This window comes from Melampsora larici-populina (genome assembly GCF_000204055.1).
Source record: "Melampsora larici-populina 98AG31 unplaced genomic scaffold MELLAscaffold_43, whole genome shotgun sequence".
In the NCBI taxonomy this organism is placed as follows: domain Eukaryota; kingdom Fungi; phylum Basidiomycota; class Pucciniomycetes; order Pucciniales; family Melampsoraceae; genus Melampsora; species Melampsora laricis-populina.
The window spans coordinates 305,628-324,824 of NW_006768807.1; the positions used below are offsets into that span (position 1 = coordinate 305,628).

A 19,197-nucleotide genomic window follows, 5' to 3' on the forward strand; every position below is an offset into this window, starting at 1 on the left:
ATTGAATTTATCTCCAGCTTGGTTGTTATTCGGCATTGATGGCGTCTTGACTACAATCCGAGTCACAAATCCAATTCTTTTCCTCGTCCTCGTCCTCATCCAAGGAGGCTACACCTTACCTCCATCACAAAGTCTTGGTTGCCTTGTTTGTCGACGTCTGAACCTTTCAGCTTACTTTGCAAGCTTCTACTCCATACTTTCTTGGGCCAAGTCTCGTTTACTTCAACTTTTGCCAACTTGACTCTTGACTTTCGCTGATAATTGATTTCTGTAATTCAAAGCCTCATCACTTCTCACGTCTCCTCATACAATCACCATCTCTTCCCATTTCTTCTCCATTAATCTCGCTTGACCCGTTACGCCTGTTTGAGTTATCCGGTACATACCATCGATTCAACCCCTAACAGGATCAGCTTCGCATTGTAAGTCAGAACAAGACGTAATATATACAGCTTTCCCTTCTTGAAACCCTGGCTCATTTCACCTTCTCACCTTCATCTTCCAGATCCAATCGTAATATAGCAGACCGTCTTTCCGCCCATTTTTAATCTTTGTTGCTTTATCTTGCAGTGAGTTCCTCCATCGGCGCTTTAATCATCACTGTATAATCATTTTCCTTTGAAGTCACATCGAACATTCCTTTCTTTCATAACTCCGGATGCACATCTACCAGATTAGATTTTGTATCAAAGTGCATATATAAGATGAATTAAGTGTACTGATCACATATCCTGCAAACTTTCAGATCTCCAGACTCCCGTATATGGCATTTTAATCTTTTAGTTCATTCACCTCACTCTGTTCTATGATCCTTGCGTTTTATCACTCTTCTTCAAGCGTGTCCTTTTACATCATCACCTCACCTTCGTTTCTTCAACTCCACTAGCTTCAAAAACGAAGCACTCGTCAAGCTAAACCCTACATCGGCTGCTTCTCTTTTGTTCTTAAGAAGCATTTCAAATCATCATCTCAACTTCAACTGATCAGCATGAGTACTCATTCATCTGTCTCTGATACCGTCTCCGAGATCGACCCATATTTTCGCACCATCGGTCGCGCCACCCCTGATTCTGGCTTCAAATCTTCTCCCGCGGATTCCCTAGTGGAGCTCAGCAGGCCTGTCGTTACATTCCCTTTGCCGCCTCGTCGTCGACTCCGTCCCGGGGACATAGTGACCAATCCATATCCTGAAAGCTCATCGACCAAGCCGACATCACACATTCATGAACCCGTAGCGCTCTATGGTGTAGCGATCGGAGGAGAGAATCGACGGGTACCCGCTGGGATTCCGGGAAGGGCTCAAGTGAAAAAGGACCGTTATAGCAGCGCATATATGCACAACAAGCGACCTTCATCAGCCGTCAGATCAAGCCCAAATACTCCTAGTCATGCCGATGGCCAAACGGCTGGAATTCGAGCCCGTAATCCTAGCCATTATCTTGCTCGAAATACTCAATCTTCTATCTCTGGCAATGTTAATTTTATCAAACCTCTCAATGCGCCACTGCCAAGCTCCTCGACAGATCCAAGCTCTGCTCTGTCGTCTGATCGGCTCGGGCTACCAAGGCGACCCCATCGGACTGACTCGGTGATTTCCTTTCCTAGTGAAGTTAATCTCGCTCTCCCGCCAGGGTTCCCTGAGAGTTGCCATCAAGGGTCTCCACACCCCTATCAGAATGGTCGACCGCCTCCTCGTGATGACAATCCCGTCATTGATCATTGCCCAACACCCGATCTTCAACATGCGGCACGTCTCAATGCGTTGAATGTGGCTTTACAGATTGATGACAATCCAGTGGAGAAGATGGGGATGAGTCATTCCCAACCAACCAATCAGCAAGGTCAGACGGGTTCCTTTATATACATCTTTATTGGATTGCTTCAAGACGTCTCGATTTTTCAGCAAAATGTGTGCTGACACAATTCCTTCAATTGATCTAGCTTCACATTCAAACTCGATCTCGAGAAAGCCTGATGCTCCACTCACATCTGTCCAGCGCATCCGCTTCGCACCGCCACCAAGAAAGTCATTAATCAGAGTAACAACCTCTACCTTTCCTACGCTCTTACGGACTGCAAACGAAGCTGCCAAAAAGCCGCCAAGAAGCCGCAATAAATCGGGATGGAAACGTTTAATCTTTCCTCAGGTAAAGTTGAATGTACTTTCTGTACTTGTGTCATTTGTCAAAAGCTCGCTCGGGACGCTCATCATCCCTTTTCCCTGGGGATTTTGATTTTTTCTTACCTTCCGCCTTACAAACCAAATCGATCACTGAAGCCAAAGGCACAGACCCCGTCACGGCCAGCGATTTCACTACCTTTATCGGACAGTTTTTTGGTCACCGCTTCAGGAACTTTGCCTATCACGCCAAAACACCATGAACCACGTAGTCCATCCAATCATTCTGAGCTACAATCACCTGGCACTCAACTCACATCTTTACCAATCAGCATGTCACGACATGCTAGCATCGAGAATCTAGCTGCCCGGGCTTACACTTTTCCAGAAGTTAACCCGGAGAGTCAGACACTTCAGACAGCTCGGCCTCGGCCGCGGTCTCGCTCATTTTCCGGTCTCAATACTTGCCAGACCTATGCGCGTCCACCTGGCTCAATCCCACCCTCCTACTACGGAAATGTGGGCTATCCTCATCCCGCATCCAGCTTGAGCACGTCAAACCCTTTGATGATACTGCCCGAACTTGGACCCCGTGAGTCTTCCTTTATGTACCGTGTCGAGTCTTTCACTGACTTTGGTTCCATGTGGAATACCCCCAGAATGCGCACTACCTCTTGCAGCGCCGTCTCATCCACCATCTACTCAACCTCGCCAGGGTCAACTTGGGAGTTATACGTTCATCGAACACTTCCCACAGAGAAGACCCAGCGCTGAGCCTCACGTCGAATCATTGCCTATCACAAACCAGAAAAAGTCGGTTCGATTTCGCCGCACACTCGAATTGATTCCAGATCCCGCTTTTCTCGCTTCCCTTTCCCCCTGTCGCGATGAAAGAAATATGTCTCACGGTCCAAAACCACTCAAGTCGTCTGCCGATCGGCCGGGTACAGGCTACGAAAGAAATAAATCCCTTTACACTTCCGGAGTTGGTCCAACCGGTGCACCCCAACAAAGCCCATATCGTCCTACACCTTCAGGATCTGCACAGTATAACTCATCATGTGAGCCTAACGCAACCCAAAAACAAAACAGCACCCAAGCAACAAAAACAAAAGTGGGTATGGGAATGAAGCTACTCATGCGGGCGACACGAAGAAATTCGGACGAGACATCCCTATCTTTTAGTCTCAGAAGCGAGACAGGATCAATCAAAAACTCGTCTCAATCGGAGATACCGATGATATCAGAACCTCGTGAATCCGCAGTGGAAAAAGCTCATCACGATCTGACTACTAAGAGAAATCAGGATAAGAATACTATGGAAGATGCGGACTTCAATTTGCTGAAGAGGACGTTGGCACCTAAATTGAATTTAACGTTTGTGGATCTTGATCATCATATCGGAAGTCGATTCTCGGTCAACACCCTATTCAAGGAAGTTCAGAAAGCCATTCCTGAAATCTCGGTGAGTCGATAGCGACTCCCCTCTTACGCTCCAGATCCACTACTGACCTCGATAAACCTACTCTCCATCAACCGATGTTAGCCGCTTGATCCCTCAAAAGTTCCTCCTGAGGATGTTCTCTATCCACAAGCCCAACCGACTCAATCCGCATCACATGAGCACGCCCGATCCCAATCGACCTCATGCTTGAACTCGCACGTACTTCATGGACCCGTGATCAGTCACCATGGTCGAACACATACAAGGACGCAGACGGTACCAGATGCCTCATCGGATGTAAAAGTCCCGCAAGCGATATCAAATGATTTCAGACTGTCTCGTCCTAGAACTCGGCCGAAATTACAGGTACAGCGAGCATCAAAAGTTGGGAACGAAAACGAGAATAAACCGATCTGTGAATCGATTGAGGTGGTCAAGGCCGAGGGTCGCGAGTTGACTTTTGAGATGGTGGTACCAAACTCTCATCTGTCTTCCGGAAGTCGCTCACCAGTCCCAAGATGTGATAAAGACATTGGGACCGAATCCAAGGTTTCGAAAATAGCCGAGCAGCCATCGACAAAGCTTTGCGTTGAGAATTATGAACACGAATTGAAAAAGATGTCGGATAGATTGGTGGCCTTGGATAACTCACTTGAAGCCTCTCAGACAAAAAACACTCCGACCGATATGCAAGCTGTACCTGCACAAAAGAAACTCGAAAGGGTTGAGACTTGGTTATCTTCTGTACCGCCTTCAGCAGTGAGCGTGGTCATTTCGCCTGGCGGTCAGAATATTCATCATCGTCCTCTAGATTGGCCTTTGGGACATGAAGGACAAGATTCACCTATCTCAGCAATCTCAAGTGAAGCGCTTCAGCCAACTTCAGATTACGATGAAACAGAGAGATGGCAAGAAGATTTTCCTGAATCACCTATTGACCGATACGCGATGCCTATCCGTCTAGCCCGTTCTGGTTCGAAGACAAAAGCAACTCGGGTTTTGAAAAGCTCAAATGTACAAAAAACTACGGCGAACAAAGTGTTGGATGAGCAGGGTCGATTCACTCAAAGTCCTGCAAGCCAGTTAGGAACTTTCAAGCTTGATCTTCCACCCGTAAAGAATAAAAACAATCCGGCTTCAATGGATCTCAGGAAAGATGATGCTAACCCTACGGGATTGGTAAGAATCCGAGCTCCTTCTGATTCATCTTCTGGAACGAGTACAGCAGCAACAAAAATACCAAAGGTGACTCAGATGGTGGCAATACATGAAAGGCCCAAATCTGATTGTCGAGCTCGAGATTCGAGTATACTTTGATATCCAAGTCGTTCAGCTTATTGAGGAATGAGGAAGAAATTTCGAATTTATGATCATAGAGTATATAATATAAGCTTTTCTTTGGAGTTTTATGGTGCTTCGTTGTCTGTGTTTGATAATCGCTTCGTCGAAATGATAGATTTTTTGGGATATTTGAGTTTTTTTCTGTTCATGTAATATGTTAGTTAAAAGTTTCTTTTTGATCTCTCTCTTTCGCTCGCTTGAATAATTTTCATTTGTCGATTATATATATATATGCGTGTGTGTGTGTGTGTTTTCTTTACTATAGTGATCTTATTTTGTGCAGATTGTTTTGTAAAAGTAATATACCGATTTATAATTCGGATTGTGCAGAAATGGACATAGGATATTTGATTTTGATTTCGATTCTTATTGTTTTGGATATGATTGATCGACGTATCCAACACTTTGAGGTTGAAGGTCTTGTTGGAAAGATTATTCTTCCGGTTGGTTCGTAGAACTTATGATGTTTTTGAGAAGTCAAGCTACATACATCAATGTCCTTGAAGATCGGACCCAAACAAGAAAACGTGACCATCCAAGGATGCGGTATTTGGTTGATGATAGTATATTTTTGGAATCGTAACGATAGGAAGAAAATGGTGACCAAAACTTAAACACACCAAAGCTGTGGAGAAACGCGATAGTTGAAAGTGACCGTGGCATCTACGCCAAATGAGGTTACGGCGGCATTGATGACATTAGCGTCGTAAAGTGCGCAGTTGATCAAGTATGATCTTGCTGAGTGAAAACATGATTGATGATGAGGTGTTATTTCGGAGGAAGTAAGAAGAGCTTGTAGATTAAGAAGTGAAAAGGTGGTTTATTCAAGATATGTCCAATTGTAGATTTAAAGATGACGATGGAGCTGGGAAGGATGAATTTCTGGAATTGTGGCTCGAAGGAGCAAAGGATTGGTTCTTATACCTCAGCAAAGTCATCTTCCATCTCTTGATACTACGATACTAAGACCAGCTACACAATACGACTGAGATACATTTCCAACGGGGTTTCTTGTTAATTCAGGATATCACGTCTCCCCTCCTTGAATTCTAAAAAAATTGATAAGTTGACTGGATGAAGCTCGATTATATTCTTCTCCCTCGACCGGTTTTTCATTCCTCTATATATGTAGTCACATCGGTGTAATAATTTCATTTCCTCAAGGATCTTGAAGCGATAAATCAACCAGGTGTGGATTCAACCTAAACGAGTATTCAAATAATTAATCCCAAATCGGGTTCGTGAAAGCTTTCATGAATACATTTGCTGTTGCCTTAACTTTCGATTCCTTTCAAATCGTAATTTTTACATTTCGATGATGTCCCTGATGTTCGCTCCGCGCGCTGACCATCTACTCGAGTTTTTCCAGTAATATGAGCATCATGGACGTGTAAATCATTATAAAGAGCTGTCATTTAAAAGCCAACATCCCTTTTGATTACCCTCGTATTAAAACATGTTGCTTGGGATGACCCTCCACCACCGACGTCGAGTTCCAGTGATGGTGCTCAGCTTATACTCCCCCTGAGCCGCAGTCAAGCTTTCTTAAGACTTCAACCTATTTGGAAACCGTTTATGTGAATAATCTTAGCTTCACAATTTCATTGTTGTCCTTGATTCCTTTGGAGCGAGAGGACGAATCTCGCATTTTGGCGTTCGGTAAGGCGTACCACGCGCCCAATAATCCACAAGTCCCTTATTCTCTTGGCATGTCTTTGTATCGTTAATTATATCCGGGAATCTTCCACTTAACATCGCGTTCACGGAGCCCCGTCCTGTGAGGATCAGTAGAAGACTTATGACTCTGTACATTCTGATAACGTTCCTTTACCTCACAGAGCGCAGCGTATTCTCGATAGTACTTCATAATCCCAACTCTTGGATCAACCCTGTAGTTGTGTCTGTCGTCTGATAGTGCCGTTCGTCCATTTTTGTAAGAGGCTATCGTACCACTCGTGACCTGCTCGACTGATTCGTAACTTCCTCGACTCGTGATCTTTGTACCTCGCATCGTCATATTATCTTACTATTTTTCCGAGTTGGTGTTGTCTGTTGGCGTCCTTTAAGATGTAACCCCGTGTGAATGATGTGAACTTCCTGTCCTCTCGCGAAGTTCTTGTATCGCTAATCAAGAACGTCCTCAATCCGAATCTCATCGTGTATATCGTGACGCATGATGCCACCTTACTTTGTGATGATTGTAACATAGTGTATGACCTTGTTCCTCTTGCCAACGCACCTTTATCTGAACAAAACTTGTTTACTTATGGACATTATCGATTCAACCTACTTAGTGTCTGTCTTCTGATGTAGCGTTCATTATTTGATTGGCGGCTAACGTATGATTCGCGACTTCCTCGACTTAGAATGGCATTTGTGCCTCCACACTAGTATCCTTTAAATAAAAATGTTAGTTGTTACATTTCAGCGCCCTGTGAGCTGTCACCCCGTACCCAGTGACTCAATGAGACCCTTCGTCATGTCGCCATTTTTTCTGTCGATGATCGCGAACATCATAGAAGCGTGTACACCCATAATCCCCCGCTCTTCCGATAATATTAGTCGGCATTTGATGACCTTGTGTACATTCTTATAATGTTTCTTTATCTTCATAAAGCGCCTGTCATCCTAGTACGTATATCGCTTCGAAATCGACCACCTGGAATGGGTCCCGAATCTCTTCCCGTCGTGTGATGATAGCGTTCATCCGTGGCTGAAAGTGGCTAACGTACGCTTCCCGGACCCGACTTCCTCGACGCGGTATTCGAAGAATCTACTTCCGTATCTGCGATCACTGTTTGAGTTCAACTTATCTTTTCTTTTGGTCTTGCCACAGCTGGTTTACCTCAAGGTTGGGATGTTGCAATTGACTAATCATATTTTCTTCTTTGCCTCGGTACCTTCTCAAAAATTCAAGCGTATTTTTCAGAGAATCCAGTAGATGTTGATTACCTTGGACAATGACCAAGAATTTAACTTCTATGTTGGACAAGGTGATGGATGAATCTTATAAGTTGGTACATATTATCTTCAGAAAATTTTTGATAAACGGGATCGATATAAGGAATATGTTGTCATCATTTCGAGTCCATGGATCCCTAAAAAAAGAAATGATGAATTGCCTATATCGTATGTGGGAAGTCCATCAGATGTCGGGTACGTTGGACTATGACGAAGAGGTTCGCTTTTATATTGGGAAAGGTAGTTGATCGATGTTAAGAGTTGAGATTTTCTTCAGAACTAAGTTAGTAAACGAAATTGATATGAGAAATAAGTTGCTATCATTTTGAGTCCAAGGACACCTGGAAAAAAGAAATGATGAATTGAAATCAAGCTGATACTGTTACGAGCACAAAAGTGTTGATTGGGAAAAAGTTCGAATCAATAACAAGAATTGTAAGTGGTATAATGTCAACTTGCCGTGGCACCAGATAAAAAAACATTCCATTGCAGAATTCTGGTTCCTGGTTCATTATCCTCATGACAGAAGGCGAGAAGGCCTTGTAGATAATTACTCAACAAGCACCGATCTTTCTGAATGAACACTTGCTCACAATACGTTTAGTGACTATCTATTTGAGAGCTGGTTCAATTGAGGCAGTCTCTTTAGACGCGATACAGCATCAACGAGACCGTCCTGGTTTCTCAACAAGAGGAGATGGAAAGAGTTTTGCCATTTATGTGGGTCATCAAGTGCTTCGGCTTGCAAAGAAAGTACGCAATCCATTTCATGTAAAGCTGAATTTCCATAAAAAAGTTATTTGATTTTCAAAACCAGTCGTCATTACACACACAGTGTTGGAAGACGCATGTCCCACAAAAGTTGATCCAAGGAATCAGGATGCTTTGATCAAGAAATGCATTTTTGGAATCATGGGTTTCACTCCGTTTATTGGAATAATTCCCATGGGTTTAAAGAAAGCTTCAGCTGTCTGCGTGACATACACACTGCAAAGTGGATTGTCTCGGTGACATGTCGGAGGCTGGTGATACATGGTGTGATGTGACATCTACAGCCCACAAGCTTACCTCGATCAGTGACACAGTATGGAGTGTTCAGTTTGATTTGGTCATCAGACAGCATTGTGGCCTTCATCGCCATTACCACCAAAACCAAACATGGAACCTTCATCACGTAGACCAGAACGTGGTCTCTTGTTGATATCGTAAGTTTCCGCCTAGATTAACCCAAAGATCACCTCAAAATCGAATTAAATTTGTTCGGTTTCCTATAGCAATTTACCAGCTTTACAAAACTTAATCAAACGAGATCCCGATGGATATTCTGCTGAATTCGCTACTCAATGGGATCATTATCAATCACTTCGAGCGGTGATCGATCTGGGTCTTGGTTCATCAGGTGGTAATGATATGGGCTTATCAGGACCGGCTAGTGTGACGCCCACGAGCACAGGAGCTGGAAGTGGAAAGGGACGTAGAGAAACCGAGGAGAAATTTCGAGAAGTAGTGATCTTTCTGTCACAGGTAAGCAAGCTGTTGACTTTTCTTCATTCAAATCATTATTGAACAATATTCTTGCACAGACTGCACCGTGCTATGCTCTTAAAGCCAAACCCATCCGACCGGTCACCAATCTACCTACAGAGTTATCCAGTCTTCTACTCCAGCGACACGATCTTTTGCATACCGACACGAGGAAATCTCTAGTTCAAGCTTTAGTCGGCATGAGGCGTAAAGATACGACCAATTGTCTTATCACCACCTTTGAGTATGTCTGCTTCCGAGTTCTAGGCTTTTGGGTATATTTCTTGAGCGTCTTGCTGACTCGCATCCTTTCATAGTCTTCTGCAGGTTCTCTTTGCACTCCTCCCTATGACCACCTCATCGATCCTCCGGGCATCGATCTTGAAAACAATTCTAACTGATATCAAATTAGCCAACAAGAAGACTAAAAATCACAAACTGAATCGATCTGTCCAGGGACTCCTTTTCAACATGATCGAACGTGGTATCGACGGAGGTCGCGCTGATGGGTCAGAAGGACCTGGGATGAAGAGAAAGCTGAACAAAAACACTGCCGCTGCGAACGGAAGCCGCCGAGAGGCACTATGGGCAGTTAAATTAGCCACAGAGTTATGGAGGAAAGGTATCTGGGATGATTCAAAGACGATCAGAATATTGTCCGATGCGTGCTTCCATTCAAATACTAAAGTTCAATCAGCCGCAATCCATTTTTTCTTATCAGACTCTGGATCTGGGGAATTAAATGAATTGGATAGCGATAATGAGCCAGAAAAGGACATTAATGTAAAGCAAGTCAAACACGTTCAAACTATCAACAAAAAGCGAAAGTCGACAGACAAGCGAGCTGAGAAGCTGATCAAGCAAGCGAATCGAAAGCAGAGGGCCAAAGAGGCTGGTGTCAATAAGAGTAACCCGAACTTCTCTGCTATACAGCTCATTCACGATCCTCCTCAATTAGGTGAAAAACTTTATGAAGCTCTCTTGAAGCATGATAAGATTTATACCTTGGATCACAAGATTTTATTGCTTCAATTGTTTTCTCGCATCAGTGCAATTCACAAATTACAAGTTTTACCTTTTTACTCTTACATTCTCAAGTATATCAATCACCAACAGCTTCAAGTCACTTCTATCCTTGCCGCTCTTGCTCAATCAGTACACGATCTCACCCCGCCGGACGTTCTGATGCCCTGTTTACGTAAATTAGCAAACGAGTTTGTTCATCCTGGTGTCGCTTCGACTGTCATTGCAGCCGGACTGAACTCGATCACAGAAATCTCTCGAAGGCAACCTTTGGCTATGGAAGCGGATTTATTGGCAGATTTGATCGAGTACAAGAAAAGTAAAGATAAAGGTATCATTACTGCCGCACGAAGCTTGTTGGGTCTGTTCCGAGAGGTCAACTCCGGCTTGCTTAAAAATCGCGAGCGTGGTAAGGTGGCTACGATGGCTTCAAAGGACTTTGCGGGCGAGAAAGATTCAACAATGCCCACGAGAAGAGTTGTCAGGTTCGGGGAAACGCGTGGTGATGTTACATCGATACCGGGATTGGAATTGTTAGAGCAAGCTATGGCCGATAAGAGTACTGAAGCCAGAGAAGGTAACTCTGCAGAAGAGGCGGAAGATGATGATGACAAATGGGAAGGTTGGGAAGTCGAATCTGATGATTCTGATAGCGAGAATGAGGAGGACTCAGATGGAAGTTGGATCGAAGTCAGTAGTGAAGATGATGGGGGTGGGTTAGATGTCAGTGACTCAAGTGATGACGAGGAGGTGGACGGGAAGAAGATCACTCGCCGACAGCGTTTAGAGAAAAGGAGGAAAATATTCACTGGAGGCTGGAAAGCGGGCGAAGATACTCGCGCCTCCCGAAATGAAGAAGGCGAAGAGCAGGCTATAGAGGATGATGCGGATGGTGATGAGCCTGAACATTCTGCTGAACCTCAAATCGCTAGCTTGGCGTCCACCAAAGTATGTGCTTTTGAATGACTCTGACCCATGGCTACAGTTACTAACTACTCCTTACCCGTCAGATCCTTACGCCGGCAGATTTTGCGAAACTGAATGAGCTGAGGATCAGCGCGATCGAAAAGGCGGCAAAAGAGAGTGGATCGAAGAATGCCAATTCATCACACCATAAGATCCTTAAACAATTACGACAACAAGCTCATTATAATTCCAAGGAAGCTCCAACACTTGATGCGATTGAAGAAGAAAATCATCGATTTGTCAGTGAAGGAGATATCATTGGACAACAAAAGAAAGCTAAACAGAATTATGAAGAAAGGATGGCAAGTATCCAATCTGGTAGAGATGGTAGAGAAAAGTTTGGTAGTTCGAAAGCTAGAGGTAGAAAAGGATTAAAGAATGGAGCGATGGGTAGTAGTACCAACGAAGCTAAATCGAGACAAAAATCATTTGCAATGACACAACAATCAAATAGAGTACGTATACCTAGTCATTTTCTTTCTGTTTACAGTGACACTCACTTTGTTTTTCTTTTGTTAGGTTCGATCTAAGAAGAGTGCTTCTTTGAGAGATCGTCAAAAGACTTTACGAGCTCATATCAATCGTAAGAAACGTGGAGGACGAAGAGGAAACGGTTAGGAGATGATTGAGGCTTAGAATCCTTAGATAAGCTTTGATTGGATAGAAATGATTTCAATTGTCTGTATTGCTTGATTTGATTTGTTTTATGACTTGATCATACGATCAAGTTCGAAAAGTTGAAAAATCAGGTTCAGTGTGATGTAGAAAGATTTTCTCTTGTTCTAGATTTGGAAATACCATGGCGTATAACATGAGCGAGTATATGATTTCTATGAGTTTAACAAACTTGTTTTAGTGATTTGTGAAGTGCTCGCCAAAGCAATTGATTGCGACTCTCACATGAACCGTATGACCATGAACCACCCCCACGAGAGCTATCCAATGCACCCCAAAGCTTTAGTAAGTGATAGTGATGCAATTTATGTTTGGTTTCCCAATACCTTTCATGTAGGATCCATCATCAAGTTTATAACAGTAAGAAAATTTCGTGAGGTGCATTGGTTCACATGGTACCAATTTGTGTTCTTTTCACTTCAAATTTTGAGCATCAGAGTTTGTGTCTCTTTCATATTTATTTCTTGTGGGACTGGGTACGTTTGTTTCGTAGACTTTTGATATAGATGGCAGCTCTCGGGAAACTTGACTAAAATTCTCCGACATTTTAAGTATCTTGTCTCGAATTTGATCAAGACGTTTGATGGTAATTTGGCTCTGTTGAAGCTGTAGACATTTGTATGCTTATGGCCCCTTGTGACACCGATGCCTTGTCACATACATGTAGATTGACTTTCTCTTTATGATTGATCTTAGTTTGGAGCATGGAGATAGACAACCATAAAATATCCTCCCTATCACCTGTCAATTCGACAAATTCCCGCATGATCCACTCAAAGGAAGATAGGAAGCTCTGAGGGTGAAATCTGATTTTTTTAATAAAAACTCTGTCATCTTGAGAGTAGTTTGGAAAATTCGGTAAGATAGCGAACAGCACATATTTTCATCAAGGAGTAAGTCTCCCGCATGAATCAAGAAAATTTTGTTATAAATTTTTATACAAGAAAGGAGAAAGTTGATGGTGGTTTAAACTCAAGGTTAAATGGTATAGTACTTGAACAATGTGTTCCTTCAAGGATTAATAGGTGAGTTTTCTGATAGCAACAACAACGAAGAGAAAGACAATAACTAATGAGACATGCATATGTAACGAAGGAATAGAAATACCAAGGTTCAAAGGAAGGGAGAAGATAACTGAGATTGAATGAGCAACTTTTCTTTGTAAATTTTGAGAAAAATGATATATTACAAGATTTGTGCTTCAAAAGAGAAAACTTAGGGTGAAACCAGAAGGGTTTTCAACGATGATGGTGATGATTTGTAGCACCACCTGGCTGAAGCGGTACTACACCGTACGGAGACCAAACTGGAATCTCTTTGAGTTCATCTGAACTTCCTGCCGGTGGATAATCGGGTTTATTGGATCCTGATGAAGGCTGATGGTGAAGATGATAGGCCTGAGAATTCTCTTCTCCTGATGAGAGATGAGAGGAGCGCTTTGGATATGCCAATTTGATTGTGTTACCACCGTGGTGCGCTCTGTGAGATTTATCAAGCGGATACCCAACAGCAGAACTGGGTTCATATGGGTGATAGGGGTCTTGTGGGGCTTCGTAAGGGCTGTGGTGCACATAATCCGGATTTGGTATGAAGGGTGGGGGTCCTGAGTGCGGGTAACCTGGCTGGTTAAAGTGTCTGGGGGTAACTTCTCTGTTAGGATACCGCCTTGTGCCACTGGGTGCGAGATGAGATCCAGCCGAGCTTCCATAGCTATTTCTTCGTCGCATCTTTACTTCAATTCCCATCAGATCAGGAGAGTCGTCTCTTTGGTCAGAATCTTGCTTAGGGGTGAGAGAATACAAATCGACGGCTTTGAGGCTAGATAGAAGGAGTTGAAGCCATCAGCTAAGGATGTTTGGCAATTCCTTTGGACAAATGATTCGAAGCTTACAGATAGTAAAGAGCAGTCGCGACCAATGCGCCAACTGAAGGTCCTACCCAATAAACTAAACGTGCGGATGCGTCAGATGAAGATCACTTAAAGATGGCCGTGTAAAAAGTGAAGAACAAACCCCACTGATAAGTAGTAAATCCGGTGATCTAATTGACAAAGAGACAAGAAAGAGATTAAAACGAAGCAATTATTTGAGACCTTTTGGATAGTTGCATGAAGACGACTAACTAGTGCAGGACCAAATGCTCTGGCGGAGTTGAGCTATTTGACAACATAAGTGTAAGTACTCGGATGTTGCCTTAGGAATTTGATGTTAGATAAGTTTTAAAAGGCTCACAGCAGCGCCAGTGAAGACTACTCCAAAAAGATGAGTAGCAAAGAGTACCAATCCAATGGCACATGGTGCAAATGGAGTAGAGCGATGCTTTTCGACAGCCACGAGCAGGACGGTTAATGTCAAAGCTGCTGTCAAGAAGCCCTCGACGATGATGGCTTGACCAGGAGTCACACCGGGTCCAAGTGTACAATTTACGGCCAGTTTTCCAGGGAGGGCAGCGTTAAGTAGTGCTGAAGCGACTATAGCACCAAGAACCTGTATTTTTTATAATGAAGGAAAATATCAGTTTGATGACCAATGACTGGAGGGTTCACAACTTTATAATCATTTGGAAGTAGACTGACCTCTGCACAAACGTAAAGGACAAAACGCCTAAACAAAATATCATAAAGGAAAGAAACACAAGTTCAGACAGATTTTTGTCAGTGAATTCCGACATCAAATCCTATGTTGCTAGGTCAATGCATAACGCAAGTCCGAACAGAAGCCTACATTGGTTTGATTGCTCCGGTGAGTACCAGTGCAATGGCCACATTTGGGTTGAAGACGCTTCCACTGACACGGAAAAAAGTCCAAGCAGTTGCAAGTAGCGAGAGGCCCATACTATCGTGAAAATAGTGAGAATCTGAATCAATGTGTAGACGTAAGACTTAGCATAAGATTCCAGCCAGAGAAAATTTGCTCACGAGGTAGATATATAGAGAAGGTTTTCAATACTGGCAACATTGTTAGCTGGGTCAGTGTCGGGGGCCCGACCTGCCAACTTGGACACGGAAGCGGCTTGGATTCCTCCAAGTCCCATTAAAAGGAACAACATTGTTCCTAAATGCCGATCAATTAAAAAAGATTTGGTACTTCAGCTTTCCTCTATGGCTCACTGAGTTTTCTACTCGAATTTACTGACCGAAAAACTCAATAAGTGCGGCAACCAGATCCACTGACGAATAGAAATGAAAAGCGTCAACATTTTGTATGACTTGAGCTTGAGAAGTCTATGAATGGCGCGACTTGTGAGGGATAGAGTGAGAGAAGAAGAACTCACGCTTGAGTTGATGTGCAAATGAACCCATTATAGAGGTTTTGAAATTTGAACAGGGAGAATTTAGTAAGAACTGAGGAACAAACACTGAAGTACTGACGATAAATTTCTAACCCGATGCAGGAATAACAAAAATTAAGATATAATAAGAGCTCGAAGGTATACTGTACAATATGCCGGGCGATTGGAAGATTTTAAAAGAAAACTGAAGATAAAGGGTTCTTCGGGGTTCTATGATCATTCAAGAAGTGGTAGTGAAGTCTGCAATGATTAAGCGTTGCCTTCCAACGTCAATCTCTAATTAAAAATTCAAGCCCTGCCCATCGTGGCACTCTGATCATCAGGGTTCATAGGAGAAAAGAGTAGCGCGGCCACATGCGCCCAGGGGAGGCCTGCTCTTGCGTCACACTCGACCGGCTTTTGAAATACATGCATCCAGGCTCAACAGACCGACACAGGCTGGAATGAAATGTCGAAAGGCGAAGAGGTGAAGCCGATCATGTCGTAATCCGTAAGTTTGAATCCCTCTTTCAGGTTCTAGACTTACAGCTCCAGTCGATATAGAAATTCAATTTGAAAACTGAAAGAAAGAATTCAAACTTACGTTTTGAAAACATCTCATCGTCGTATGATTTTTCTGCTAAATAAATCCTGACGTAGAAAACCGTGACCTCCAGCTTGGGTTATGAGGATAGCAATGAAAATCCTCAGCCATTTTCCATTGGCGTGAAGATCGACACCACAGGACATCGATGTGACCATATACTTACCTCCTTGAGCATGTGCGACTTGTTCTGAAATCCTGAGGGTAAAATTGAAGATTGAGTCTGAAGTACAATATAAGTTGTGCTTTCAATTTTGATAATCTGGACCAATAGTGTGATTTGATTGGATGGTGTGATCGACCTTGCCCAGAATCTTTTCAAATTACTGGAAGTTGGACAAAAAATCACAAAGTTTCTTACTGCCTTGGGGCAGATCACACCGGTGGCAGATCAAACTTCGAAATTTACCATTTGAATACAATCCTTGCTGTGTTCAAATCCAGTTAATAACTGGAATTTGATTTTTTCACTTTTTCTCGATGTCCAACATATAATGGAATGGTATATTATAAGTATCATCTGCGCCAAAGGTTTCTGCTCATTTACGCAGTTTTTATAACACTTTCTGAGATTTTGTACTATATCGGCTCTAATTTCATAGGACAACATGCTGCTTCCCGCAGAGGATTGTACGCATCAAATCAATACTCCAGATTGGGTATCAAGCCGATTCCGAGGCTTCCTCTGGCCGTAACTGAGAATCCAGACGCCACCCATGGAGGCAGCTGTCATGATGTGAGAACAAGATGAAAACTCATTGAAAACTTCAGTAAACCTGACCAATAGTGGTGATTTGGTAAAAGAGTTCAATGAAAAAACTCCTGATGCAGTGAAGAACATAAAAGACAACAAAAAAGTGAAGAGGCATAGCTTTCTCCCACTGGGTTTTTAAGAACATTATTGTAGACAGTTAATGGCCGTGCTTGGTGTGAAATGAAAAAGAGTGAAAACAAAAGGGAACAAAACACAGGCACTAATTTTGGGGAATAATGACATGTGTTAGAGCACCCACTATGGTGGGCGTGTTTTATCGTAAATTTTGCGGTCCCGACCGCGAAATTTAATCATGCGTGTAACAACTAAATTAGTAAACGCATAAAAACCACTATGAGCTGCTTTACGACCTGATTTACCAACGATAAATCACTGTGAGTCAACCAGATCCACAGTGGTATGATCTTGAAATGAATCATCACATTCCTCATAATCTTTTCCCAAAGATCAATTATCTCAGAAGTCTTCAAATAGCAATAGGAACAACAATAATAACATCAACTAGTCTTGACTTCTTGTTTGATAAACCTCGCATACCACCTCCGCTTCCTCGCACTCAAATCTGAATTGATCGAGACTTATCAAGACTGCACTCAACGTGCTCGGAAACTATATAAGTTTTCAAGTTTGAACTTTGAAGTTGAGGTGTCGAGGTCTGAACGTTGAGATTTGAAGTCTTGAATTGTGGAGTTTGGGATTTGATGTTTTGGAAAAGGCAGTTGTTGACCGATTATCGTACGATAAATCAAGTCGTAGGCTTGTGTAGATCTGAGCACGCGGGGTGCAAGATTTAACGCAGCAGTACGGACTGCATGTCTAAAACAGGTCCGTAGTGGACCTGTCTGGATTTTAGCGTTACGGTAACGCTAAATCACCTCGTTAACGCACCCATAGTGGGTGCTCTTAGGTGCTTCAGAAGGATCAAAAGAATCTGTATCCACATCATACAGGGCAGAGTGCGGGAGGGAAACCTTAGACACCAGGATGATGATCTATTGAATCTTGGAAGACCTCCTTTGTCTAGGTGGTGATTAGACAGATAACACATTTTCCCATGCAGAAATGCTGCATCCTTTGTGGTAAGAGAAACCAAGAAGAAAAAACAGTAGAATGAAACAAAAAGAAGAAAAAGGCCAGGTATTGAGATGAGTTGCTGATAAGAATAGTGACTGCCTTCTTTGGGGTAGGTGTCACATGAGGCCAGACTCGGATTGAAAAAAGTACTTTGAATGATATTTGGCCTTAAGTGTTGAGGTTCAAGAATGAGGATGGTGGACACTTGATGCACCACAGAAAAAGGAAAACATATTTTGTTGGCATGGTGTATCACAGCTAGCTAAACAGCAACTGGCCAGACAAGGACACTCACTTATAATTGACCTAACAGGGGTGGCACCGAGTTAGGGATTACAAATATTACATGCCCATGCATGCTCGTTGGTCAAATCACATCGACCAAGAGTGTGTATCTCTTGATCCTCATCGGTACATTTAAGACATTTGTATTTTCCCAACGTGATAAGAGCTTTACACTTTAACCAATCGGTCCTAGTGCATGTGTCACAGTCAATAGAAACACCACAAGCACCTTCAAATTCGCTCATTACCATGTCAATCTTGCAGTGATCACATTTAGGTGGTGTAGGTGGTGTACACAAGCCAACTTGTGCTAGTCCAAGTAGGCAGGCTGTGAAGATGATGAAGGTTGATGCTAATTGTGATTTCATACCGTTGGAGCCAATAAATTACCTGACTGATTAAAACTTATGATACTTGTCTTGGACTAGAATTGGAGGTGTATTAATGAATTGATGGCTGTTAAGATGATGGTGGAAAAAGGGGGTGACCTTGGAGAAGGGAGGGAGCTTATATACCTTTCCTGACCAACATTTCTAGGCTCCAAGTTGTGGTTCAGATTGTTTATATTTGACTTATCAATATGTGGCAGGTTTTCAGGAATGCTAATGAGTGTAATCTGATAATCAAACCTGCATCATGAAAGTAATTTCACAAAAGTATGGAAAAGTTGTGGTCCAGATTGGTCCCCAAGATGTAGCCTTGATTGCACAGCTGGTGTATCAATCTGTGGCAAGTTTCCAGAAGCAGGGATCAGGGCAATTTGATACCCAAACCTGCATCATGAAAGTCAGCTTATGTAAGCATGGCCAATGTTTGGTTCACTGTGGTGTAAGGCTTGGACCCGGCACCAGGACCACCCGGGCGGGCTCGGGCCGAGCCGGGCACGGGCCTTAAACGACTCTTTTAAAAAGGTATGTGGCCCGTGAGCGCTGTGCTCTCGGGCGAGCCGGACGGGCCGGCCCGAAAGGGCCCGAGGGATTGGTGGCACTAAAAAGGGAGCTCAGAGGCTCGGAAAGGGGTCAAATGAGGGCAAATGGACTCGTTGAGGAGAGGAGAAGAGGTTGGGGCACATCTATAAGCTGAATTTGACTACTGTATGTATATTGGTGGCACTAAACCAGGGAGCTCAGATGCTC

At 43.2% G+C, this 19,197-nt stretch overlaps 5 protein-coding genes across 5 annotated transcripts; 2 read left to right on the forward strand and 3 right to left on the reverse strand.

Moving 5' to 3' along the window:
- Window positions 1-988: 988 nt before the first annotated feature.
- On the forward strand, window positions 989-4,880 carry MELLADRAFT_110305 (uncharacterized protein; the record flags this gene model as incomplete). Its single annotated transcript, XM_007414392.1, has 5 exons — window positions 989-1,841; window positions 1,942-2,147; window positions 2,279-2,711; window positions 2,779-3,584; window positions 3,666-4,880. The coding sequence occupies 5 exons, from the start codon at window positions 989-991 to the stop codon at window positions 4,878-4,880; spliced, it is 3,513 nt and encodes a 1,170-aa protein (XP_007414454.1).
- A 1,298-nt stretch (window positions 4,881-6,178) lies between these two features.
- MELLADRAFT_110306 (uncharacterized protein) lies at window positions 6,179-6,921 on the reverse strand (the record flags this gene model as incomplete). The annotated part of the gene is made up of 3 exons (XM_007414475.1): window positions 6,179-6,312; window positions 6,575-6,679; window positions 6,726-6,921. 3 exons carry the CDS (start codon window positions 6,919-6,921, stop codon window positions 6,179-6,181), a joined length of 435 nt encoding a protein of 144 aa, XP_007414537.1.
- A 2,102-nt stretch (window positions 6,922-9,023) lies between these two features.
- Window positions 9,024-12,767, forward strand: MELLADRAFT_110307 (uncharacterized protein; the record flags this gene model as incomplete). Its single annotated transcript, XM_007414393.1, has 8 exons — window positions 9,024-9,070; window positions 9,140-9,389; window positions 9,449-9,633; window positions 9,707-11,360; window positions 11,423-11,833; window positions 11,898-11,991; window positions 12,235-12,338; window positions 12,750-12,767. The coding sequence occupies 8 exons, from the start codon at window positions 9,024-9,026 to the stop codon at window positions 12,765-12,767; spliced, it is 2,763 nt and encodes a 920-aa protein (XP_007414455.1).
- Window positions 12,768-12,988: 221 nt separating this feature from the next.
- MELLADRAFT_91514 (uncharacterized protein) lies at window positions 12,989-13,798 on the reverse strand (the record flags this gene model as incomplete). Its single annotated transcript, XM_007414474.1, has 3 exons — window positions 12,989-13,046; window positions 13,207-13,210; window positions 13,324-13,798. 3 exons carry the CDS (start codon window positions 13,796-13,798, stop codon window positions 12,989-12,991), a joined length of 537 nt encoding a protein of 178 aa, XP_007414536.1.
- Window positions 13,799-13,940: 142 nt separating this feature from the next.
- MELLADRAFT_38715 (uncharacterized protein) lies at window positions 13,941-14,886 on the reverse strand (the record flags this gene model as incomplete). Its single annotated transcript, XM_007414473.1, has 6 exons — window positions 13,941-13,999; window positions 14,066-14,093; window positions 14,176-14,208; window positions 14,285-14,539; window positions 14,629-14,656; window positions 14,777-14,886. 6 exons carry the CDS (start codon window positions 14,884-14,886, stop codon window positions 13,941-13,943), a joined length of 513 nt encoding a protein of 170 aa, XP_007414535.1.
- Between the last annotated feature and the right edge of the window lie 4,311 nt (window positions 14,887-19,197).